The sequence below is a fragment of the Atta colombica genome, unplaced genomic scaffold (genome assembly GCF_001594045.1).
Source record: "Atta colombica isolate Treedump-2 unplaced genomic scaffold, Acol1.0 scaffold166, whole genome shotgun sequence".
Lineage (NCBI taxonomy): Eukaryota > Metazoa > Arthropoda > Insecta > Hymenoptera > Formicidae > Atta > Atta colombica.
This window is the reverse complement of record NW_017259257.1, coordinates 1,105,748-1,132,642: the sequence shown is the minus strand read 5'-3', so window position 1 is coordinate 1,132,642 and position 26,895 is coordinate 1,105,748. Positions and strand designations below refer to the sequence as shown.

The 26,895-nt window shown below is 36.0% G+C and overlaps 3 protein-coding genes across 8 annotated transcripts in view; 2 read left to right on the top strand and 1 right to left on the bottom strand.

Annotated features, from left to right (window-relative positions):
* The window catches only part of LOC108686250 (dynein heavy chain 3, axonemal), a 14,802-nt gene extending 2,417 nt beyond the window's left edge, over positions 1 to 12,385 (top strand). The window contains exons 6-13 of the mRNA XM_018191456.1: positions 85 to 312; positions 549 to 4,373; positions 4,562 to 4,867; positions 5,106 to 10,148; positions 10,236 to 10,393; positions 10,776 to 10,981; positions 11,349 to 11,911; positions 12,089 to 12,385. Coding sequence (XP_018046945.1) covers positions 85 to 312; positions 549 to 4,373; positions 4,562 to 4,867; positions 5,106 to 10,148; positions 10,236 to 10,393; positions 10,776 to 10,981; positions 11,349 to 11,911; positions 12,089 to 12,385 — 10,626 coding nt within the window. The remainder of the gene's footprint in view (positions 1 to 84; positions 313 to 548; positions 4,374 to 4,561; positions 4,868 to 5,105; positions 10,149 to 10,235; positions 10,394 to 10,775; positions 10,982 to 11,348; positions 11,912 to 12,088) is intronic.
* Positions 12,386 to 13,630: 1,245 nt separating this feature from the next.
* On the bottom strand, positions 13,631 to 23,279 carry LOC108686251 (UNC93-like protein MFSD11). The gene is made up of 2 exons (XM_018191457.1): positions 23,033 to 23,279; positions 13,631 to 15,986 (listed from the first exon to the last, which is right to left on the bottom strand). Exons 1-2 carry the CDS (start codon positions 23,117 to 23,119, stop codon positions 14,694 to 14,696), a joined length of 1,380 nt encoding a protein of 459 aa, XP_018046946.1. The 5' UTR covers positions 23,120 to 23,279; the 3' UTR covers positions 13,631 to 14,693.
* Positions 23,280 to 23,891: 612 nt separating this feature from the next.
* LOC108686246 (rho GTPase-activating protein 44-like) overlaps positions 23,892 to 26,895 on the top strand; it is a 7,640-nt gene continuing 4,636 nt past the window's right edge. For 5 of the 6 annotated variants that reach the window (XM_018191447.1, XM_018191448.1, XM_018191446.1 and 2 more), the window contains exons 1-2: positions 23,893 to 24,693; positions 25,893 to 26,046. In XM_018191447.1, coding sequence (XP_018046936.1) covers positions 24,641 to 24,693; positions 25,893 to 26,046 — 207 coding nt within the window. In that variant the 5' untranslated portion in view covers positions 23,893 to 24,640. Of the gene's footprint in view, positions 24,694 to 25,892; positions 26,047 to 26,895 lie in introns of all 6 variants that reach the window. The other variant, XM_018191449.1, reaches the window with a different exon arrangement.

Below are 26,895 nucleotides of genomic sequence, written 5' to 3'. Positions count from 1 at the left end.
ATATTTATATTCTAAAAAAAATTCTAAGAAAATATCAAATATTCGATAAATTCATTGCACAATCCTTTCATTACATTAACATAGGTAATAAGCATCATCACCAACGTTTTAGACATAATTATTAAGCATATGACTGGTCCTAATAATTACCTCCAGTGTTACACAAATTTACTGTATATTACAAGCGGAGTAGCCGAGAAAAAATTGGACAATTTCTTTAGACTCGAACCGGTACCATTGTTGCGAGAATTTGAACAGCAGATAAAAACGTACGACGCTCTGCGAAAAGAGATTTCTATGTTTCGATGTAAAGTAAGTATATGATTAAGTCACAATTAATAGGAAAACCTCCGAATAATTCTTTACATTACATTCACACATAGTATAGAAAAATTATTATTTAAAACATGTTTTTCAATCTTTTTATTTAACGTAATATTATTATATTTATCAATTCCCAGGAAAGATTTATAGCGTTATACCATATTTTCCTGTATACTTGCTTTAAAAAATTGATAATTTAAATAATTTGGTTGGTTTTTTTTTAGATCCCGTTAAATATGCTCGAGATCGATTGTAGTATTGTGAACGATACAATGAAAGAAATTCTATATGCTCTTCGAAGTAGAATTTGCAATTTCTTTGCGGATGAATTACGAGCCAACAATCGTGAATTATGCTCAATCTTTGATGAAATAGCGGAGAATATCTCGAAGATGCCAGAAACAACACTACAGGTTGTCGAACTATACAACTACTTGTGCGAGAGTCGCGACACAACATTGTTCAATCTGAGGAGACGATTAATTCGTTCGGTCGAGTTGACATTATTTCTGTTCGATCATCAGCCGCTCTCGGCTGATGATATTCACTTAAATTCACGCGCCATTACCTGGCCGAAGGAAATGGACATTGTGATGGAATTGGCAAGCAATAGATTGAAGATGAGAAAGGACTTCCTAGAAATGGTACTTCGTACGAGACGAGATACCTTCGAAAAGAAAATAGTTATGGTACAATTAGCGATTGATCAATTTAAGCGAAAAGATCCACCAGTTCTTACGATGGAGGAAATGATACAGGCTGTGGAAGAAATTGAGCACATTTCCATAACTATGATAGAGATCCGTAAAGAAGCCGAAGAAATCAATGAAGAGGAAGGACTGTTGGACATGGAACTGAGTCCATATATGGAACTGCCGACTATGTCCAGCACAGTAGAAACCTTCGACAAACTCTGGCATACTGTTTTGGAATTTCATCAAAATTACGACAAATGGTTCTACGGTCCATTTGTGGGTCTAGATGCTGAACAAATATGCGAGGATACCGAAAATACGTGGCGAACTCTGTACAAGTTATCGCGCTTGTTGATGGAAGTGCCAGGCGCGAGACGTGTCGCCGAGATGGTACGCGGCAAGGTGGAGAAATTCCGGCAGTTCATTCCAGTATTACAGATCATCTGTACTCCAGGTCTACAAGCTCGACATTGGGAGGCAATCAGTAAGATTGTCGATGTACCGATAGTACTAACAGACACTAGTAATTTATCAGAGATGATCGAGTATGGTCTATCTATTTTCATCGCGAAGTTGGAAGAGATAGCTTCGGCGGCCACAAAAGAGTACACATTGCAGCGCAACCTGCAAAAGATGAAGGAAGAATGGCAGGAAATATACTTCGAGCTTGTTCCTTATCGAGAAACCGGAGTGTTTATATTATCCGCCGTGGATGATATACAGATGTTATTGGATGATCACATTCTCAAGGCGCAGACTATGCGCAGTTCACCCTTTATAAAGGCATTCGAGGAAGAGATGCAGCAGTGGGAGGAGAAATTGATATCGATGCAGGATATTATCGATCAATGGTTACTCTGCCAGTCCACTTGGATGTATCTAGAGCCGATATTCAGCAGCGAGGACATCATGCGCCAGATGCCGACCGAATCAAGAAACTTTCGTAGACTTGACAAGATTTGGCGCAATATCATGTTATACGTTTTTGATAACAGGCGGGTAATCGATGCCACTGCGATGCCAAACATGTTAAAAGAATTCAAGCTCTGTAATTTACTTCTCGAAGAAATCCAGAAGGGTCTAAATGAATACCTAGAGAAGAAGCGTCTGTTCTTCTCACGATTCTTCTTCCTATCGAACGACGAACTGCTGGAAATTCTGTCCGAGACTAAGGATCCGCAACGAGTGCAACCGCATTTGCGAAAGTGCTTCGAGGGTATTAGTAAACTCCGTTTCACCAAGGAGGAGGAGATTATTGGTATGTTGTCGGCCGAGGAAGAATACGTGCCTCTGAGCGGCAAGATTTACCCAGCTGATGCAAAGGGTATGGTTGAGAGATGGTTATGCCAAGTGGAAGAACTCATGGTGATATCGATGCGCGATGTTGCCGAGCAGAGTGTATTAGCGTATTTCGATGCCGTACGTGAGGAGTGGGTACTTTCATGGCCAGGTCAGATTGTCATTTGTGCAAGTCAAATACATTGGACCAGCGAGGTATACGAATCCTTTGAGGAACGTACTACAGCAATCTACTTAAACAAGTGCACTGATCAAATAGAGGATATTGTAGCACTTGTTCGTGGCAGACTAGAATCTGGCGCTAGAATAACACTGAACGCCTTGATAGTGATAGATGTGCATGCTCGGGATGTGGTAAAACTGCTGGTCGACAAGCAGGTTGACGACCCTTCGGACTTTAATTGGATAGCGCAGCTTCGTTACTACTGGCTGGACGATTGTATCACTGTCTCTATGGTCACAACTAATGTCATGTATGCCTTCGAGTATCTCGGCAACTCGTCAAGACTGGTGATAACGCCATTGACAGATCGATGTTATAGGACTTTAATGGGCGCGTTGAAGTTGAATTTAGGTGGTTCGCCGGAGGGGCCAGCGGGCACCGGCAAAACGGAAACAGGCAAGGATCTTGCAAAGGCTGTGGCTAAGCATTGCGTAGTGTTCAACTGTTCCGAGGGACTTGATTATAAAGCGATGGGCAAATTCTTCAAAGGTATTGCACAATCAGGAGCCTGGGCGTGCTTCGACGAGTTCAACAGAATTGAATTGGAGGTGCTATCCGTGATTGCTCAGCAAATACTGTCGATACAGATGGCTATAAGCATGAAGCTTGAGAAGTTTATCTTTGAAGGCACCGAGTTAAAGTTGAATCTCACCTGCAACGTTATCATAACTATGAACCCGGGTTATGCTGGACGAGTAGAACTACCGGATAATCTGAAAGTACTATTTCGAACAGTAGCAATGATGGTACCGGACTACGCCATGATCGGTGAGATCACCTTGTACTCGTATGGCTTTACGGATGCCAAGATTCTCGCGGAGAAAATAGTTCACACTTATAAATTGTGCTCCGAACAATTGAGTTCTCAAAAGCATTATGATTATGGGATGCGAGCAGTCAAAACCGTGCTGATAGCGGCCGGCAATTTGAAGCTCAAGTTTCCAAAGCGCGACGAGCACATATTGGTTCTTCGTGCCATTGTAGATGTTAATCTGCCGAAATTCTTGTCCGAGGATGTTTATCTCTTCAACGGCATCTATACAGATCTCTTCCCAGACGTGACACTGCCTCAACCGGAACGTGACGAACTGGTGAATCTGCTGAAAATAAATCTAGAGAAGCGAAACCTCCAGGCTACTGACTGGTATGTGGAGAAGATTGTGCAAATTTATGAGATGTTACTCGTACGGCATGGTTTGATGATTGTCGGCACTGCCCTGGGTGGAAAGACGCAGGCTTATAAAGCGCTGGCCGATTCTCTGGGCGATTTGTCAGGTATACGGAGAGCCACGATGCGAGAATACCGTACAGCCTACCGAGTGATCAATCCCAAAGCCATTCCGCTGAGTCAATTGTACGGTAGCTTTGATCCGATATCACATGAATGGAGCGATGGCGTGCTGGCCAATACATTTCGCGAATACGCACAATCTATCGCGATCGAACGCAAATGGATCGTGTTTGACGGCCCGGTGGATGCAATCTGGATTGAGAGCATGAATACTGTGCTGGATGATAATAAGAAACTTTGTTTGATGTCCGGTGAGATTATACAAATGTCCGGGAGAATGAATATGTTCTTCGAACCAGCCGATCTCGACCATGCCTCGCCCGCCACTGTCAGCAGATGTGGAATGATCTATATGGAGCCCTCTCAGTTGGGCTGGCAACCAATCTTTGAATCTTATAAAAAATACCTTAAAAAGAAATTGTTATTTGAACAATACGAGCTCATTGTTGAATTGATCGATTGGTTGATCGAACCGATATTGCATTTTATCCGACATAATTGTAAAACTTTTATAGACACATCAGAGATACACATGTTCTTGGTAAGTACATTGGAAAAGTCTGTATTGTACTAGATTTATACTCGATGTAATAACTGACTTTATTTAAAGAACTTTATAGAAAAAGAAACTTTTGAACTTAAAAAAATTATAATATTTTTTTAAATATTTGTAATTTTTCATGTATTTAAATGTAACATTTTAATCCAATATTTCTTTTTGCGTAATAGTCTTTTACAAGAGTATTCAGCATGATGTTGGCAGACGAGACGCAAGTAAGCACAGTATGGCTTCAGTGTGTATTACTGTTTAGCATAGTTTGGGGCATTTGCTCAACATTAATGAACGACAGCAGAAAAATTTTCGACATATACCTGCGAAAACTATTACTCGGTACTATCGAAGAATATCCCAAGCCAAAGACGTTTAAGTTGACAAAACAACAAATTTTTCCCGATAGAGGTACAGTGTATGATTGGATTTATGATAAAAGGAATAACGGATGCTGGATATCTTGGATGGATACTATGCAACAGGTATTAAGAAAAATAATCACGTGAGTAATTGAAGAGATAAAATTTTAATTGATATTTTTTTATGTACTTTTGAGACTTACTAAAAGTACATGGATTTAATTAATTTTAAACAACATTAAAAAATTAATAAAAAGCTAGAAAACAAATAATAAAAAATCTATTAGAAGTATTTAAAATTTTATAATTTATGAATACAAAATAGGAAAATAATTAGACATTTAAAATATATACATTTCAGGCACCTTTACCAGCAACAGCGAAAGCCAGTGAGCTGATCATTCAGACAAGGGAAACGTCCATTCAGCTTTTTTTTATCAAACAATTTATGAATCGATCGATACCGCTTTTGTTCGTAGGCCCGACGGGCACCGGCAAATCCGTGATCATACTAAACTATCTTGTATCGTTGCCACGGGAAAAATTCTTAGAGAATATTATAAATTTCAGCGCACAAACGAACGCACCGCAGACACAGGAGATAGTTATGTCAAAGTTAGATAGAAGGAGGAAAGGAGTTTACGGTCCTGCCATGGGAAAAAAGTGTGTGCTATTTGTGGACGATCTTAGCATGCCGCAGGTGGAGATCTTCGGCGCTCAACCGCCGATAGAATTACTTCGACAATGGATAGATCATGGTTACTGGTTCGACCCGAAAGATACCTCGATGTTGCATCTAGTGGATATTTTGCTGATCACTGCTATGATACCACCTGGAGGCGGTTCTAATGTCGTGACATCGCGATTCACTCGTCACATGCATGTGATTGGCATCGATTCTTTCGAACAAGCCACTATGACAAAGATCTTCTCGTCGATTCTCGACTGGCACTTTGCTAAGGGTTTTGTTCCGGAGATTTCAAGACTAAGCAAGATGATAGTGAGCGCTACCATGAATGTGTTTCTCGAGGCCATTAAAAATTTTCTGCCAACGCCATCGAAAAGCCATTATAAGTTTAATTTGCGTGATTTCAGTCGAGTTATCGGAGGCATGCTTTTGATTCCGGCTGCTAAAATGAAGGATCCCGATAAACTTATTAGATTGTGGATTCACGAAGTATATCGAGTTTTCCATGATAGACTAATAGATGACACCGATCGCGAGACACTGTTCGGGATGGTACGATACACATGCTACGATCAGCTGCGTCAGCCATTGGATAAAGTGCTCGCAAATTTACTCAAGCCGGATGAGAAAATGATAAAGAGTTTCCACATTAGCAACCTCTTTTTTGGAAATTACATTGAACCCGATGCCGATCCGAAAATATATGATGAAATAAGGGATCTGGAAGATCTTCAGGAGAAAATGGAGTACTATTTAGCTGAGTACAACGCGGTTTCGCAAACGCCGATGAATCTAGTGCTGTTTCGTTATGCTATCGAGCACATCTCTCGTATTTCTCGAGTATTATTACAGGATAATGGTCATGCTCTACTCGTCGGAGTGGGTGGTTCCGGTCGTAACTCTTGTGCCAAATTAGCGACCAGCATATGCGAATACTATATACATCAGATCGAAATTACCAAGGCTTATGGAACGACTGAATGGCGAGAGGATTTGAAGCAATTATTATTACGCGTCGGTTGTGAAGGAAAACCCACTGTTTTTATCTTCGGTGATCATCAAATCAAGGACGAGTTTTTTATCGAGGACATCAACATGATTTTGAATACTGCGGACATACCGAACTTATATGGGATAGATGAAAAGGCGGAGATACTGGAAAAGATGATGAACCTCGCACGAGACGTAAGTGGCGGTAAGAAAGTAGAAATGACGCCGATGGTGCTCTACAATCTTTTCATCGAAAGAATTAAAAAGAATCTTCACATAGTCTTGACGATGTCGCCAATAGGCGATACTTTCCGCAATCGTCTGAGGATGTTCCCGTCGCTTATCAATTGTTGCACTATAGATTGGTACACGCTCTGGCCTGAAGATGCCCTCGAGAAAGTAGCCAGGATGTCATTGAGAGATCTTGACATTGGTTCAGAACTACGAGAGAAATGCGTGCAGATGTGCAAACAGTTCCACACGAGTGTCTCCGTGATGAGTGAAGATTATTACTTGACTTACGGTAGAAAATATTACGTCACACCCACAAGTTTTCTGCAATTGATCAAATCATTATACAAATTATATGGACAGAAAATCGAGCAAATCTCCATGCAACAGAATCGTTACGAAAGCGGTCTAGAAAAGCTAGATTTCGCTGCCGACCAAGTATCGCTCATGCAGGATGAATTACATCAATTACAACCGAAGTTATTAGCGCAATCGCAATTGAGTGATAAGCTAATGATCCGAATTGAACAAGATACTATCAATGTAGAAGCGAAGAAAGAAATTGTGGCGGCTGATGAGGCTTTGGCGAACGAAGCGGCTGCGGCAGCTCAAGCAATTAAGGATGACTGCGAGAGTGATTTGGCAGAAGCTACGCCGGCGTTGGAAGCTGCTTTAGCGGCATTGGACACTTTGAAACCGGCAGATATCACAATTGTGAAGGCGATGAAAGCTCCGCCAGCCGGCGTTAGATTAGTGATGGAAGCGATCTGTGTGTTGAAAGGTATAAAACCGGATCGAGTTCAGGATCCGTCCACTGGTCAAATGGTGGACGATTACTGGCCCGCATCTATCAAGCTGTTGGGCGATATGAAGTTTCTAGAGAACTTAAAAAATTTCGACAAGGATAATATACCACTAGCTTATATGAAGCGTATTCGCGAAAAGTTCATAAATGACCGAAGCTTCCAGCCAGAAGCAATTAAGAAAGTATCAACCGCGTGCGAGGGTCTCTGTAAATGGGTGCGTGCTATGGAAGTGTACGATCGTGTAATCAAAGTCGTGGCGCCGAAGAAGGCAATGCTAGAGGAAGCGGAAGCTGCATTAGCTGTACAGATGGAAATGCTCAATGAGAAGAGAACTCTACTGCAAGAAGTAACACAGAAATTGCAGTCCCTCAATGATGAATTCGCTGAGTGTATGCGCGAGAAGAAGAAGTTGGAGGATCAGATCGACTATTGTAGCCAGAAATTGGAAAGGGCTGAAAAACTACTAAGCGGTCTGAGCGGCGAGAAAAGTAGATGGAGTGAGACCGCCAGTAAACTGGGCGCCAGTTTGGGGAATGTGATTGGAGACGTTTTACTATCATCCGGAATGGTAGCTTATCTAGGAGCATTCACAGTGGAATATAGAAATAAGTTAATCGATCAGTGGCATACTTCTTGTATGCAAGAGGCTATACCATGTAGTGCGAAGTTTAATTTGATCGATATATTAGGTGAAGCGGTAGAAATCAGGGACTGGACCATCCAAGGGTTACCAGCTGATAATTTTTCGGTGGAAAATGGTATAATCGTGAAGCATGCTGATCGTTGGCCGCTCATGATTGATCCGCAGAATCAGGCGAATAAATGGGTGAAAAATATGGAGAAGCCGAACAAGCTAGCGGTAATTAAACTCACGGATCCCAATTACGCGAGAGTGATAGAGATGAGCATTCAACTGGGACTGCCAGTGCTGTTAGAGAATATTATGGAGGAGATTGATGCGATTCTAGAGCCTGTGTTGCTAAAGAACGTATACAAGCACCGTGGAGTGCTGTACATGAAGTTTGGCGAAGTTGTGATAGAGTATAATTCGAACTTTCGATTCTATATCACCACGCGTTTGCGAAATCCACATTATCTGCCCGAGATCGCGGTAAAAGTAACTCTACTAAATTTCATGATCACGCCGCAGGGTTTGCAGGATCAGTTATTAGGCATAGTCGTGGCCAAAGAGCTACCGACGCTGGAAGAGAAGAAGAATCAGCTGATAGTAGAAGGTGCGAACAATAAAAGGATCCTAAAAGAGATCGAAGATAAGATCTTAGAGGTTCTCACGAAATCCGAGGGCAACATACTCGAAGATGAGACCGCTATCAGAATACTCTCGACTTCGAAGATGCTATCAGAAGACATTGAGGCGAAACAGGAGATTGCAATAAAGACCTCGGCAGAGATAGACAAAGCTCGTGATGGTTACAAACCCGTCTCGAAGCATGGTGCGGTTCTCTTCTTCTGTATCTCCGAGTTGGCCAACATTGATCCCATGTACCAATACTCACTACCATGGTTTCTACATCTCTACGTCATGGCAATAACCAACAGTGAACAGTCGACAGATTTGGACTTACGAATGAACAATCTCAATTCATACTTCACGGCAAGCATTTATAGAAATATATGTCGTTCTTTATTCGAGAAGGACAAACTGATATTCTCTTTGGTCCTCTGTGTCAGTCTGCTGCGCGCCGCTCGTAAATTAGATGAAGAGCTCTGGGTATTTTTATTGACGGGTGGAATGGCTCTCGAAAATCCTTATCCCAACCCTGATCCCTCATGGCTATCCGACAAATCCTGGAACGAGATCGTAAAAGCTAGTCTCCTGCCCGGTCTTGAAAAATTGAGGACATCCTTCCAATCTAACATATCGCAATGGCAAGCATATTATGACCTGTCGAACCCACAGGAACATTCTTTCCCACCACCATTCGAACATGAGGATGAGAATTTAAGGAAGCTCGTAATCCTGAGATGCATAAGAACCGACAAGCTGATTGCTGCCGTTCAAGCATATATCATCCATCATATGAGCACATCTTTCGTAGAACCGCCACCATTTGATCTCCAGAGTTCATACAACGACTCGAGCAATGTTACGCCTCTCATCTTCGTGCTCTCACCTGGATCGGATCCAATGGCTGGATTGATCAAGTTCGCCGAAGATCGCGGGATCTCGAAGAAAAATCTCATGACGATATCATTGGGTCAGGGTCAGGGCCCAATTGCAGTTGACATGATCGAGCGTGGTATCAAGAGTGGCGAGTGGGTCATCTTGCAGAACTGCCATCTTGCCATATCGTGGATGAAGGAACTTGACCAAATATGCGATGAAATTATCGTACCTGAGAACACGCATCGTGATTTTCGTTTATGGTTAACTAGCTACCCATCCAAAGGATTTCCGGTGTCCATTCTGCAGAACGGTGTCAAGATGACGAATGAACCGCCGAAGGGATTGAAGAGCAATTTGCTGCGAAGTTACCTGAACGATCCTATATCGGATTTAAAGTTTTTCCGCGAGTGTACGAAAATAGTAGAATGGAGGAGGTTGTTGTTCTCTTTATGTTTTTTCCATGCGGTGGTGCAAGAAAGACGAAATTTCGGTCCACTCGGCTGGAATATACCTTACGAGTTCAACGAGTCCGATTTGCGTATCTGTATTCTGCAATTACAGGTATGGGAGCAGCTTTCTTTTATTAATAGATATCATGGGATTATTATAATTATATTATTTTATAATTATATTATTTTGGTAATCTAGCAATTTTTAAATGATTACGACGAAGTACCATTCGACGCACTCATTTATCTAACAGGCGAATGCAATTATGGAGGCAGAGTGACCGATGATAAAGACAGAAGGCTGCTGAATTCGCTGCTGAAGAATTTTTATAATCCTGAAGTTATTATAAAAATAGAGTAATATCACTCGTTCTTAATACTATATAGAATTCAAAAATCTAAGAACATACTACTCTCTTTGATTTTGTCAATTTTTTTATAATGAAAGAAAATTTAAGCTTAAATAAATAAATAAGAAAATTATTCCTTCCCATTTCTAAAACAGAGATTATAAGGATTATATTCAGTAATATTGTAATTTAATTTTGTATAAAGAAGAGAAATGAATCAAAATATGAATTAAAAATGGAGAAATTAACAAAATTATGAAAGGAATGATTATTAGAGATAAACAAATTTTTAAGATTCTAAATTTGTCAGATAAAATGTTATAAGTTTTTTAAGTTTTTATTAATATTCATATCTTGTTATTCATATCATGTAATTCGTATCTTCCTAGATACTCATTTTCTCCGAGCGGAATTTATCGTATGCCAGAGGACACAGATTATGAAGGATGTCTGAAATACATTCGCAGCTTACCAATTAATCAATTGCCGGAAGTTTTTGGTTTGCATGAGAACGCAGACATAGCGAAGGACAATCGAGAAGCAATGCAACTATTAGCCGGTGCACTTTTAACTCAGCCACAAATCAGCGGAGTAGGCGAGTAATATATATTTCTTTAATTTTAAATGTTTATTAAACTATATTTCTTTTTTTAATTTTATAATTGAATTTTTCTTTTTATAATTGAAATATTGCTAAACTTATATAATATGTGAGTTTTTACATAGTTCAGTACACTTAATTTAGACTTGGTGTACATTATTGACAAAATTATGACAAAATTGTAGAAATAATTTATTGCACAAGATCACAACATTATAAAAATGTTACATAATCTTGCTATTATATACTGTCGTAAAATAGCAATAAAAATGTTGGCGTGGAATTTATTCGCGATAATATAACATTATTCCATATATCATAATACAGCTTGTGTAATAACATTTTTATTAATTTTCATCAGGTGTCGAGAAAGACATGGATGAAATAGTTTTTACTCTGGCTAGTGAGATTTTATCAAAGATGCGACCACAATTCGATATTGAATACGTGTCGAAGAAGTATCCGGTACTTTACATGAATAGCATGAACACGGTGTTGCGTCAGGAACTCGTTAAATTCAACGAGCTCACCAAAGTCATCAAGGAAACATTGAACAGCATGCAGAAAGCCATTAGAGGGCTGGTTCTAATGTCATTAGAATTGGAGGATGTTTATCTAAGCATGAGCGTTGGCAAAGTGCCACTCACTTGGAACAGAAAATCGTATCCCTCCCTGAAACCGCTCGGTAGCTATGTGAATGATCTATTGGCGAGATTGCAATTTCTACAAGATTGGATCGATCACGACGCACCGAATGTATTTTGGATATCCGGTTTCTTCTTCACACAATCATTTTTGACGGCGGTGCTGCAGAATTATGCTCGCATGCACAAGATACCGATCGACCAGTTAGACTTTGAATTCGAGTTCACCCGGTTCGAATCGAGCGTCGATGCTGCGCCTTCCTATGGAGTTTATATAAGTGTATGCAAAGTTTTTTATTAACATATAATCTTAAATAATAGTTCTAAAAAATAATAATAGTTCTAAAAAAATTAAAATTTGATCTTTTAATATAAATAATATAATAACAGTATCTTGCCGCAATGACATGTTTGTTTATTTACATTTCTTATTGATCTTTATCCGCGATGTTTTTAGGGTCTCTTTTTAGAGGGAGCTCGATGGAATAGAGAGACGAGATTACTGGATGAATCTAAGCCTAAGATAATGTTCGATGTGCTACCCATTATATGGTTAAAATCTGGCGAAAAGGCTAAATTCGACATAAAAAACGTTTATTATTGTCCAGTGTACAAGACAAGTGCTAGACGCGGTGAATTAGCTACTACTGGACATTCTTCTAATTTTATATTATATATCCTAATCCCGACAGATCTAGACGAATCGCATTGGATTAATCGAGGTGTAGCTGCCCTTTGTCAACTCGATGATTAATAAAAGCAATAAGGTATGAATCATCGGAGTGATTTATGCACGATGATTTATTGCACAAATGGACAATATATCTCGAAAAACTGATAAAAAATATTTAATGGAATTAATTATGTAGAAATATTTAATTATTAAAAAACTTTATGATAAATTATCGGGAAATCAAAAAATACAAATATTTTTGCAATATATAAATATATTTGCTAACAACAATCATACATCATTTATAACATTATTCAATCTCATATATACATTATATTGTTTATTATCATAAATTCATATAAACATATATATATATATATTTCATAAAATTTTGCATATAGACTATTCGATTAAAAACAATAATGATCATTCTTGCTTGATCATACATTATCGGGATTGTACGTGCTTTTAAAATAGAATGTGATCTTTCTCAGGTACATATCCAAGAAGCAATTCTTATGTACAGAAAAAATATTCTGTACAAACACGCACATGTGTATTACGGAATGTAATGGACTGTAATATGCATAAAAGATACTACACGCGAAATCCCCTTTCTCTTTGAAAATTATGGAGGCAGGAATGCGTTCTCTAAAAGTATCACGATGTCTCGTATACATATTCATTAGTACAATGTCTTCAATAGAATTTTGATTGTCAAGAGAATAGTTGATCATCATTGACTATACATTTCTACTCTGTCATTATCAAAATATATATTCAACACGTCCATGATCAAATAACATACGAAAAATAAAATCCGTGGGTATTACAATGCATACAAGATGTTCTAAAAGCCGCACGATTAGATTTTGACGAAAAAGTTTTTAATAATTATTTTATTAATCATTTTAAAATGTTATCTTAACTTTGTTTTAACAGCAAATCTATGTCATTTTGTGATTTCAATTCAATGCGATTTTTAACTAGATTTCAAGATACGATTTTTTATTTCCTATTAACTTTTCTTATGTGTTTTACAGCTTTGATTCTTGTTGTTTAAAAATTGCAAGGAAAGTGTCTTTTAATGCATCTTGTATGCATATCGCAGTTAATCTACCTATTCACCGTGAGACAAGCGCCGATCAATGAAGGAACAAGATCCTTAAATCTGATCTCGAACAATTCAATCGAGTTTCGAGCTGTAAATGTCACATACTGTTGTGCGCCCACATTCATTTGTGCACACACACTCTCTCTCTCTCTCTCTCTCTCTCTCTCTCTCTCTCTCTCTCGTGTACACATGTATATACGATCAGACATAAAGTCGATATACTGCGTTATGGACTAGTTAAACGCGAGTTTTTTTGTGGCGGATTCATGTTACAGACTAGTTAGTCACAAAATCGCAGTGCAAAACTGATGCACAAATCATCTAAAACAAACATGATCTCATAGTCAAACATACATAATTAGAACTTATATAAAGAAGCTTGCAATGAATGCAAAGCACACTTACAGCTTTCGAGTAGATGAAAAAAAAATTATTATATCAATTATATTCCTCGTTAAGATGAAAATCTTGCATTTTAATATAACAATATCGGATATCTGAAAGAAAATAGATTAGATCAATGTCTTCAAGGCAGCGTTCTTTCAACTGTGAATGACGCAACATTTCAGTAATGGAAACATTGATGACGCCAATAAATACGTATTTGGCATACTTGCATATATAAAGACCGCTTTAAAAGAGGGAATATCTAAAACACAGTTATTCCGAAATTGAAAGAGATTGAGAAATATACATGTATATATACATACTGGAAGACTATAACATTCGACGGAAAGTATATTCCTGGATGTCCTCTTTATGTAATCGCTCAAACAATATTAGATACTTTCCATTTGATGATACAATAAATCGACTCAAGTGTCGTTCTCTCTTTATCACTCTCTGAATGTTAAGAAGGATAAAACGACGCTTGGATCGACTTGTCATCAAATGGAAAACACACTTGACTTATAATAAAGACTTCTTATATTAACATTTTGAAAAACAAAAATTACGAAAAAACTCGCAATTCGCAATTAATATTTTCGACTACTTTTTATTTGAGCTAATATAGTCTTCAATTATAGAAGGATTCATACATTATCTAATACTTATATTTGCAAAAATATCTTATCAATCTTATCGTTAATGTATTAAAATAATGTGCGTTAACGCTCGTTTGAGCTACCGTGAGTTGCTTTATTTTTAACACAGTTTCTTATGTTCCACGATGTTATTTCTCGAGAGTTTTCGCACACTTCATTCGCATTCAAACTCGTTATGTATCTTTGCAACCTAAAGAATTTGCTAGCTTGCTTGCTTTAACTAGCCTTATCAATCTTCACCGCTTGTGGCATCGACCAACGCTGGATCAATTTCCTGTGAGGATTCATTCTTCGATTTTTTTACTTTGTATTCGACATAGCAGAAGGCCCCCGTACCGATGAATATAGCCACGAGTAGCACCGCGAGTTGTACATACAATCCCACCTCAGTACTGTATGAGAAGCTAATAGCTGCTGCGACAGATTGACAAAATTTAAAGAGAGCAAAGGCCGACGCACTCTCGTTAGCGAACAGGACGCCTAATAGCGAGTAGACTTGCGTGTTGTAGCAGGCGTCGCCGAAACCGAGGGCAAGACTGCCTGCCAATGCGAGGAACTTTGATGTCTCAATGTAGCCTACATTATCTGTGTCCTTGAACGATGCATCGTTTGGTAGATTCAGGAAGATGCTGATGAAGGCGAATAAATGCACAGTCAGACCAGTGAGTATCACCGGCCAGCCACCGCACTTACGGGATATCTTGGACGCAAGAATGCCGAAGACCGCGCCGCCCACGACTTCGCCGACACCAATAAAAATACCGGATAGTCCCACCAATTTCTTACGATCCTCACCCAATGCCTTCACGAAGCCAATGCTGCTAGAATATACACCGGAATAGAAGGTAAGCTCGAGACCTGTATAAATAAATGTCAATGATAGTAGCAGCATGTTCGACGTGAGGAAGAGCCTAATTGCATCCACGAAGGCGTTCCACGCAGCCAATAGCGGTTTCTCACGCCTTGGTTCCGGCAGGCGTAGTTCTTTGTCGGCGTTAGATACCCCCTCAGCTTCACCCAGCAACAACTTCTGTGGCGATTTTCTCAATACGAGTAGTACCCCGGCACCGACTACTGCGAGGCCAGTTAGCACGCTGAATACGATTGTCCGTTGTTCCTTGTCAATTTTGGACTTTGTAAAGATGAAAAAGACAAACAGATTACCGGCGAACTGCGATGTCTGGAAAATCGCCCAAAATATACCGGCATTCCGTGACATTGTCTCATTATCACTGTTTTCCGTTAGGTATTGTCCATGGCCGGTCCACATCAGAGCGGCACCAATCCCGACGATAGCGGACATGGTATACAACAGAGCATCATGCGGCCAAAAGAATGAAGCGATGAACAGGACGTAACAACAGGCACCTGTAAGTATCGCTATCCGTGGCCCTGTCACGGAAATGTAGGACGGTGCTAACCAGTTGCAGGTCGCAAACACGGCATAGATTATGGCCAGGCTGACATAAGCATTACCATGGAAATCTTCAAATTCGTCCGAAATGCTGTTCAAGACAGTTTTCTGTAAACAAAAGAGATCAATGCAGGAAGATTAATATATTTCTAATATGCTATTTTTCGCTTCTGTAATAACGTTTCATACACTTTTAATGATATTTCATCGAATTTCTATTGTGTTAAATGCATACAGGTCGGTTGAACAACTTATCCATGATAACTGACTTGCCAATTGATAATAACCGCGCTCATATCAGATAATTTTTCTTTCATGTTAAACTTTATTACAGAATTTTATTTCCTAATTAATTTAGAAGAGAGAGAGAGAGAGAGAGAGAGAGAGAGAGAGAGAGAGAGAGATTTTTTTTCTTGAATTGAATTTAGTTGAACATAAAAAATTTCTTTTTACCATTTATATAAAATTAGATTTTATTAAAAAAAATTGATACATAATATGTTATCTTAGTTTTATTAAACAGTGACATGAAAAATATTTTGAACAATGTACTGTAGCAATGGTATTGTAACAGAGAAATGGAAAGTGATCAAACGAGAAATCAGATAAGAAATTGAAAAACGTTAATAAAAGGCGAAGCATCAGAATGTATCGCCAGTTCCGGCATTCTCTTTTAGGATTCAAACTGGTTATTCTGTATTTATAGAAACTATAAAAACTGCATTATATTTATACCTCAACCAAGGACAACCACAAAATATCAATATAGGAATGAATATTGTTTTATATTCCTTTACTACATCGTTATTAGGAAGAATTAGAAATGTCTAGATTTAATGAGCAAGAGCTGCGTATTAATTAATATAAAAGGAAACCGTTCTGTTGATTTACGATTTTATTTAAAAAAAAAAAAAGGATTCATAAAATGTTCCAGACAGAATCAGATTAGAGATATCGCTTGTGCTTATTTTTAAAATAAGACAAGCTTCACACACAGAAATATTAGTGGTATTTATAGTGGTTTCAATAAAAAAACTGTTGATGTGTCCAACAAATTTGTTAAAGCAAATGAGGATTATTAATGTGCATTATAATCAATTGGACGATTCACGATTTCACCTATCATCACTGGTATCGTATTAGGAGCGAATCGGTCAAACGTTAAACGCACGTTGTCAGTTTCAACTACACTTTCACATATAGGAAAGTATAATATCCTATTTTACGTATTTCTGATCTGTCGCAAACTATTTCATATCTTCTCGTTATTGAGAATCATCAGTAATCAACAATCATATCATTGTTCGTGATTTGACATTTAACATTTCGTTGGCTATTTTTTTTGGGTATATTGTGCATAATATTAACGTCCGTTATAAACCGTAAGTTCAAGTAAATGCTAACATAAAAAGAAATATATATCTTTATCGATTCCGTTATATTTCTCTAAAATGCAGTGGAGCAAAATATATAGATATATTTGCTTAAATAAATTAAATAGATTCATTAAATAGTTTTAATATTCGATAACATTTGAAGTGTTATAGTTTAACTATATTTATCGCATTCGCGTAAATATAGCGTTCTGTCAAGATAGCGATTGTCAATAGGCGATAATGACAAACAAGCTTTTAGTAAGAAAACAATTTCTCTGATAAATATCTTTGTAGCCTCATTTTTTTTTTTGATACCAGAGAGGTATTCACAGTGATAACGACAATCGATAAGATCTATAATGGTATTGCAAGATTACATAGATGTTTACATAACATTATTGTTTCCGATGCGATTTCGTACAGAAAATCATCTGTAAGAGATAAAAAAATTACTACAAATCTGGAACACATCGTATTTAATAATTGTATTGTATTTACATTAATAAAATTTCTATTAAAAAAACAATTTCTATTAAAAATAAATTCAATTTTTACATCATTAAAAATGTAACAACGATCCTAAATTTGTAATTTTGTTTATTAAATCTGTAGAAATAGATAGATATTACAAATATCGCTTGACAACTATTATATTTTTTAAAGAATATTTTTCGCTAAATAAATATATTTTTATTATTTAGCTAAATATTTTTTAAATATAAAAGAGTACATTATCTGCGAGAGTATCCTCTTTTTCAGTCACATATATTTTAATAGAATACCCTTAGGAAAAAGTGTTTCAATACTGACCATTCAGTAACTGATGATATTTCACCGGTAATTAAGTATAAATGAAATATTTTTACTGAACAGTTAATTAGTATATTGAAACACTTTTTCTTAAGAGTATTATAATGAGTATATTGTGAAATTACAATATATACAATATATACAATATATACTCATTATAATATTCTATTAAATAATACTCTATTAATTTTCTTAGTCATTATTTTTCTTAGTCATTATGATGTAAATTGCAATAATGCGGATATAAAACATATTTTTCAATTAATTATACATTTATCGGCAATGTCCATTTGTGAGTCTTCAAGTTTATTTCCTTAAACTACTGAACGTGTTGTCGCACAGATAACTGACGTTGTTTAATGACGTCTCCTCTTCCTGTCTCTTACATTCACGTGCCTAAAAGTGAAAGGACAACTGCGTTGTACGGCTGGTGAGACATTCTATTTTAGATATTTCTCTGAGCGCGCTATCGAGGATCGAGATTTTTCGGCAGTCATGAATTATCTCGATGATGTTATCTCAACGATGTTATTTCAACGAGGGAAATTCTTCGAGAATTCAAGTCATTATGACCCTCGATGAATCGCGATACGGCGAAGGGTGCATGAAGCGTAAAGTGAATTCGGTGGGAACCGGTTACGTCGGTTTCCGACAGGTTTCGATGGATGCAATTATCGAGCATGTCTAGGATGAATTTCATTTTGTGTTGGTAAACTTTCTCTTTCACCATTTCAACGAGGTCAGCGGTCTGTTTCCAGAACTTCGATGTAATAGATAGGAGGATCCTGCATCTTCATATCGTTTTAGGATCTTTAAGAAGCATAACACAGAAAAATATAAGGCAGTAAGATGTAAGCAGTGTGCGAATCGGTCACACAATTACAGTAAAAGATAATAACATAAGCAATAGCAAATCCAAAATGTTGTTTATTTATTGATAATATTTTTTAATATTTCACAGTCTTAGTACATTCCGAAATAATTTAGGCGATTAAACATACAAAAAAGAAATTTCGTTTTATAAAAATGTAATTCCATTTCTCTCTGATTGAATACTTCACATAATTTAATCAATTACGATTAGACTACGATGACAACATCATCGATTGACGGGCAATCTCAGGCAATCTTCATTATATGATAATGACTCGATTGCAATCTAGCAGAATGCGATATCGCTGAAAATTGACATCGAATTAGCTCAAAGTTAAGAAATGTCACTTTTCATGAAGTCCGAGATAACAAAGCAAAAAAAAAAATCAATGCGATTTAATTATTACATACAAAAAAAGATGGAGAAGAACTGCATCTTTTAGTACGTTGCAAGAATCAATATCGATAGTAATCATGACATTTTAATCGAAGATTAATATCTTTAAAATCTTTAAAAGAAGAAATTAATATCTCAGTTCTTGAAAGTCTGACGTAACAAATAGATGAACTTTTTATGATATAACGATTAAACGAGCAAAATAAGGCTATCAATGTGATAATATAAAATTTTCGCGTAAGAAAAATAAGTTGGTCAGAATTATTTATAAGTCAATATTATTTGTAATTGGCACAAATGACTGTAATTTTTTATTGTTAAAACTTATTTAAACAAAGAAATGAAATTTCATACAATATTAAAGATAATTAATTTGAAATTAGATAATATCAGGGGCACTTAATTTTAAATTCTCGAGTTATACTGATAGAAATCTTATCAAGAGTATATTTAAAAGGTCAGCATGATTACAAAAGATTATCATTCTGAAGTCATTTTGAAATCTTCGTAATTGACTCTTTCATTGCGTAAATATTGATTAATTATTCAATATATCTGAATTTTTTTTCTCATAGATGCCGTGATTCTTTCGTTTTCTCTTAAAATATTTATAAAAACTTAAGAAAAAAATATTATTGTACTCTGAAAGCACCAGTAATCTACATCTGCGACTTTTGTGAGCTAATCGGACGTGATATTGTTAGCGGCCGGTGAATTTACAAGTAAACAAAGATCATTGTATCGCGCTGCAGCGATCAATTCCACTGCACGTTTGTTAAAAATTTCACAGATATCACATATCCAAAGATACTTCTGAATTACGGAGATAATGGCTGACGTTACCAATAACTTAATTACCAGAACGCAATTTTCGCGCATTCCCAGATTATACTTGCGATATCGCGCGGAATACCTATATTATGTAAGTTTTGTTTCAGATAGTGATATGAAATTCAAAAGATTCGCAACAATTCGCAACAAATGTTATGCAAGATGACTGAAGATGAGTGAAGACAAAAATATGTCATTAGATCCTGAAATGATATCCTCAGGAACAATCATGCAAACAAAATAACGCAAGAGAAATGATGAAGTATTAAACCTATTAAAAAATAAGAAAAAAATCCAACAAAAAATAGAGGTAAAAATATAAATATATTTATTTTTATATTAAATATGAAAGATAAGAAAAGAGAAAGAAGTGTTCCTATTATATAGAAAGAACAAACAGTTCAAAATTATTTTTAATCTATAACTAAATTGTAGATATTATACTTTAAAGTCATGCTTTCGGTGTAGCGATAGAACTTTATAAAAACAATGATTTTCCTCTCCACGGTTAAAATAAAAAAATCTTTTTCAGTCGTTTGCATCTTTTTAGGTTTCATCAAGATATTTTTTGACTTTTGGAGAAAAACTGTATAACAGTATTTCACAGATCGCCAGTTTCGCAATGCCGAAAGTAGTCGATAATGATACCGTATAATTTAGAAGTGTTCCAGTCTCGCGCTTACGGCGATCGTGACCAGTTAGCTCCTTGCCTTTTGTTGCTACTTTCTAAACTAATCATACGATGTCCTGATCCGTTAGTGTTGTTGATCCGTGTACTTTCTAGAACTTTATAAACTAATACGAACATTTCATTTGCTTCACAAAACAATCAAATATTCATCAATAACTAGCACAATTAATTCGTTTTGTCTTTTCTTTCTTTTTCTAATATTCATTTCTATCGATATAAATTAATTTTGATTCTGTTCAGGTCTATTTAACTCAAAATGTAATTTATTGTCTTATTAATATTTTATTTAAAAACTTTTCTGGTATTTGATAGCTACTGTTAATGTAAAATCTTTTTCCTACAAAAATTTATTTTTTATTTTTTTTACATCTTTTTAATCATTAATTGATATAAATAATATGATTATATAATAAATTTGAACAAACTAGGAATTAATCCTGGTTCAATGTACTCTTTAGCTTTAAAGTAAATTAAATCGAGATTAATGTCAATATGTATATAAAACGGGCATAAATTATATCATGTCCGCTCTCTCATTTCGAGCGTTTCCGTTCTCCGATAATATAGGCACGTGCGAAAGCAATTCAAACAAATCGCTCGTGTTTGAACGCCTAGGATGCTATGGAGTCCTTCACTTTAAATTAGTTAAAAAAAGATCTCGACGCTGATCGCCTAGCATTATCCAATCATCCTATTAATCCGATTCTGTCTATATCAGACTGAATGAAAGATTTTGTAAATAATATTCTTCCATATTCAAACATTGGAATTATAAGGAAAACGCATTGTTTAAAATCAGAATTCTTATTACGTACCAAATTTTTTACCAAAAGTATACATGAAATGAACAAAATTAAATATAAAAACATATAAATACTTTAGGCCTGATTCCACCAATGTAAAATTAACTTTAATTTCGGTTTCACTTACTGTTTATTTTTTTCTAAGAATTAGAAAAAGATAATTTTTTTTCTTAGAAAATTTTTTCTTAGAAAAAGATAATTATATATATAATTATAATTATCTTATCTAAGAAAAAATTATCTTTTTCTAATTCTTAGAAAAAAATAAACAGTAAGTGAAACCGAAATTAAAGTTAATTTTACATTGGTGGAATCAGGCCTAAAGTATTTATATGTTTTTATATTTAATTTTGTTCATTTCATGTATATTTTTGGTAAATAAATTGTAATAAGAATTCAATAAGTCAAATTAAAAGGTATAAATTCTTAGAATGAAAAAAGAAATAAATTAAACCGAGATTATAAAGTTAATCTTATATTTGGTGAAATTAGGCTTAAAATATTTATATATTTTTACATTTAACTTTGCTAATTAAACGATTAAATTATACGCAATAAAGATATTGTCACATTATTTAACAAAGTTTGTTTTTATTCCTGTATTAGACTGGAGTAGAATTTTCTTTCTTTTTTCAGTGAAATATAAAACATGTACATATTATTTCATTCCAAGTTCTGAAATGTACACTAGTTTTTCTAACTTGGATATATAGAAAACAAACCTAAATGCATTCCTATTTTCTATAGATTAATTTTAGTTTATTTTTTAACTTTTTTTAATTCTTAGAATTGAAAAAAGATAAAAAATAAGTTAAATCGAAATTAAAGTTAATTTATAATATATTGTAATAGTATAAATGGATATTAAAATATACATATGATTATTTCAAATTGACAAAGTTAATTATAATAAGCTGCATTTAGATACTTTATAGCCTAAGCAGCCTTTAATGTGCACTGATTCAATGTAACGCGAGTGACCGAATTCACTAATAGATTATTCACTGAGCGTTCGCTGATATGACGCGCTTTCCGCTTATAAAAGGTTATAGAAGCTTTGCTCGCTACATGCTGTAATCTAAAATGCCACTTGTTTCTGGAAACGAATGCATCGAGAACGTCGAGGAATTAATTCTTTCTCAAAGAAGAAAACGGTGTAACCTTCACGCGTCCAACTTCGTTCAATCGTGAAATATATTTATTTCGAAGAGCTCAGTCAATATATTTACTCCGAAGGGCTCCTCTTCAAATTTCTCAACCTTCAATTATCGCAGCCTACGCAAAGTAAAACATAGAAGTGCGCGCCGACGCAAGCGATAATATGAATAATAATGATAAGATGAAAAACATTCACATGCGGCATTATCGCTCACCTCTATATTGCCCATCGTTTGAAATGCCGTGAAGACTAGCATAAATCCCCAGCTGAGGCTCATCACGTTTAAAAAGGCTCGATCCATGATTACAGTCGCGGGACAATATTGTCGTGTATGTATCTGTCGCGTATACGAGAGTGATTCACGTTTCACGCGCGGTCTAGAAGCAGTCTACTCCTCGACGACTCCGATACTGTTGACAGATCGCCACATGGGAGAAACCGCGCGACTGCGAACCACAACATCATACATCCATAGTTACCTGCGCAGCCGCCTGCGCAAGTACGCATTGCTAAAAAAACATCTGACGTCTGAAGTTGGCGATGAGTCGCGCGAGATCTATCAATCGTCGATAGGTCCCTCTCGATTCTTGACGATTGAGTTCCGTTCGATATGAAGTAATCGATCGTAATCACGCTAGCGCTTGCACGATTGGGATTTGCGGAATTAAAAAAAGTCGATCACTATTCACAATCGTATAATTATTAGTGTGATAACGGTTTTATACCCAGTTCCACCAATGTAAGATTAACTTTAGTCTCGGTTTAATTTACTTTTTATCTTTTTTTAATTTTCAGGACTAGAAAAAGATAAACGGCAAGTTAAACTATGATTAAAATTAATTAACGGATGTAACGGATATTAATTAAACGGATATTAGAGAAGATAAAGCTATCGATCGATTGATCGATCGATCTTGGGCGATTCTCAACGGCGAGATTGAAGGCGAGCGACTTTTGCGCGGGTTTGATGGATCATCAACTGTGCCGTTGTGCTATCGCAGAAGGAGTTCGACCAGTTCGACAAAAGAGAGTGAAAGAAAGAAAGAAAAAGAACGAAGCAAGAAGAACAATATAAGTCGCGGGGAGGCGGTCGCCTGATGCGGCGAGCTTCAAGCCGATCGTGTGCGTTGAGCAGATTGAAGTAAACCGCGATTCGCCGTGCTTCCTGACGAAGAGGACGCTTAAAACGCTCGACCGATGTGACGTAAGAGCGCCACGGTTCCACCGATACTTACACTTTACACCTCGACCAACCCCGATTTATATGACGTTGCCGGGCATCGGAAGGTTCCCTGACGTGAATGGACATTGGTTCACTCATCTATTATAATCTGGAGAAAGAGGGAGAGTGCGTGAAGAGTGGAGAGAGAAACGACAAAGTTAGACTAGATTGGTGTAGACTGCTGACTGGATTCACCTAACCCATCGTCGTAACCGGGTGCGAGAAGGCGCTGGCTTGGACTTTTATCGGCAGATCTTTATCGATGGTGCGCGAGAACCGATCGGCCGTGAGCGCGTCGATCCTCATCACCGGCCGTGAGATCATCATGCAAACATTATGACGGACGTCCGCCCTTGTCGTGACACGAAGAACCCTCCCAGCCGCCCGCCCTGCGCTCTTCCATTGGTACCGCGCGAACACGGCGGTGAGGTTGGAAAATCAACCAGGAGATAAGAAGAAGAAGAAGAAGACGGTGAGGGAGTCGCGGAGGGATGTACGAGCGTGAGCGCGAGTCGTAAGGCGTCGTGTGTGAATAGCTTGCGGGATCCGGACGATAGGTCGCCGTGATTTTGCTCGAGTGTTGAGACCGCCCAGTCAACCATGAAGAAGCAGTTTTTCCGGGTGAAGCAGCTCGCCGATCAGACCTTCTCTAGGTAGCTGAGTCAGCTAGAATCGCTAGTCTGCATTATCGTTTTCTGTTTCCTCTAATTTTATCTGTTTATTTATTTTCTGACAAGAGACACATGATTCTTTCCAGCAACAGACATAGTGTAACACAATGATCATTTCTTTGTTCAAACAAGAAGGATGTAATGATTCACTGTGTTACACTTCTATGTCTTTTGTTGAAAAGTATCTATGAATGCTACAATGTATCACAGTGAATTATTTTATTTTTTTGTTTAACATTAACAAATAACAAAGATATAATGATTCACTGTAGGTGCTTTTTATCTGGTGATACAAGTACAACATGAGTATCGTTCTATCTTTGTTATTTATGGAACATCAAGAAACAGAAGAGTAGAATAAAGTTTGTATGTTGATTTGTGTCAATAATACTTATTTTTACTAATGTAGTTTAACTTAATCTTGGTTCAACTCTTCTTTTTTTCTAATTCTAAGAATTAAAAAAACATGGAAAGTGAATTGAATTGAAATTGAAACTTACATTGATAGAAACAAGTATTATTGACATAAATCAACATACAAACATCATTCTATGTTTCTTGACACTCCATAAGTAACAAAGATGTACTTATGTTGACTTGTATCATCAATAAAAAAGCATCTACAGTGAATTATATCCTTTTGTTGTTTGTAATGTTAAACAAAAAATAAAATGATTTACTGTAATACATTATGGCATCTATAAGTGCTTTCCAGCAGGTATGCAGCAGGTTCAGATGACATAGTACATTGTGTACAGTGTTACATTGTATGTCAACTATATCTCTAGCTGGAAAACCATGGGCTACATTTGATTTGACTGTTTATAGGCTAAGTTTTATTCTTTCTTCATATAATGAACAATTAAGATACAATTAAATGCTATTGTTATGAAAATGAATTGAACTCTGATTAAGTAGACATATCTTTTTCTTGGAGATAATACATCAGAATTGTCGACAGATCATGTTCTAATAGAGAACATTGAGATAATCTTGAACAATAGATATTCCAAAATAGATTTTGAAATTAATTACGGATATTTCAAAATAGACTTTGAAATTAATTATGAATATTGGATAGATTAAGAGTGATAAAATAGACTTTAAAAAAAATAAAAGATAAGGCTTCTTGTTATCAAATGTACAATATCTTAGTGAAAGTTTATTTTTCATATGAATAGATCGGGTAAAACGGAGGTGCTAACAGATGATTTAGTGGCTGCTGACAAGCATGTTGAACAGATTAGAGCAGCTCTCACCTGTCTCAGCAAAAGACTCGGAAATCCACCGAATCAAACTATCACTCAAGATCCGGCTCTTAAGGAGAAACGCTTGGTAAATAGAAAAATTATATTTAAGGATTTAGATCATTAAGTATAAAATTTAGACTATAATGAACTCAACAGCAATTTTTATTGCAATATCAGAATGTTAAGGAGATATACAGCTTATTTTTGATAATTTTTTTAAGAAGATAGCTATTTCTTTTACACATCTACTTGTATATTTAAATTTATTTTTATTTTCATTTATTTTTATTTTTATTTATTTTTATTTGTAAATATCTATATATAAATTTTGATATGATTAAATGTATTAATTAATATGTTATTATGTTATGTAAACTCAGAAACAAAATGTTAAAAAAACATCGGTGATTGACATGATTGTAACTTTCCAACTTAATTGAATTAAAAAATTTAAAAGGATTATTAATTATTATGAATTGTGCCTAATCTAAACTGGGATAAATATTGCAAATTGTTAAAATGGCTTGGTTTTAAGATCAGTATCGATTTTTAAATAAAATTTTGGTTTTAAATATTTATGAAAGATAGTTCATTTATAGATAATGACAATATTCCATGTCATAAATAGGCGTGTATTTTATCTATACATAAAAGTTTAAATCAAAATAGATATAATCAATATCAATAGTTTCTGAGAAATGTCAACCGACTTGAAAAGTATGTTTCGAGAAAAACATGTTTAAAATTTTAAATATAGTTACAATATAAAAAAATAAAAGTTTATCTCTAATCAATGTCGGAACCATATCGGAACCATACAACAAATCCTTTTGTAATTCAAATGCTCATTTTTTATTTTTCTTTAATCTATGCTTGATAGTTGTTTTTGAGCACGTTAACAAAGCACATTAAATGATGTTTGTGCTTTACAATT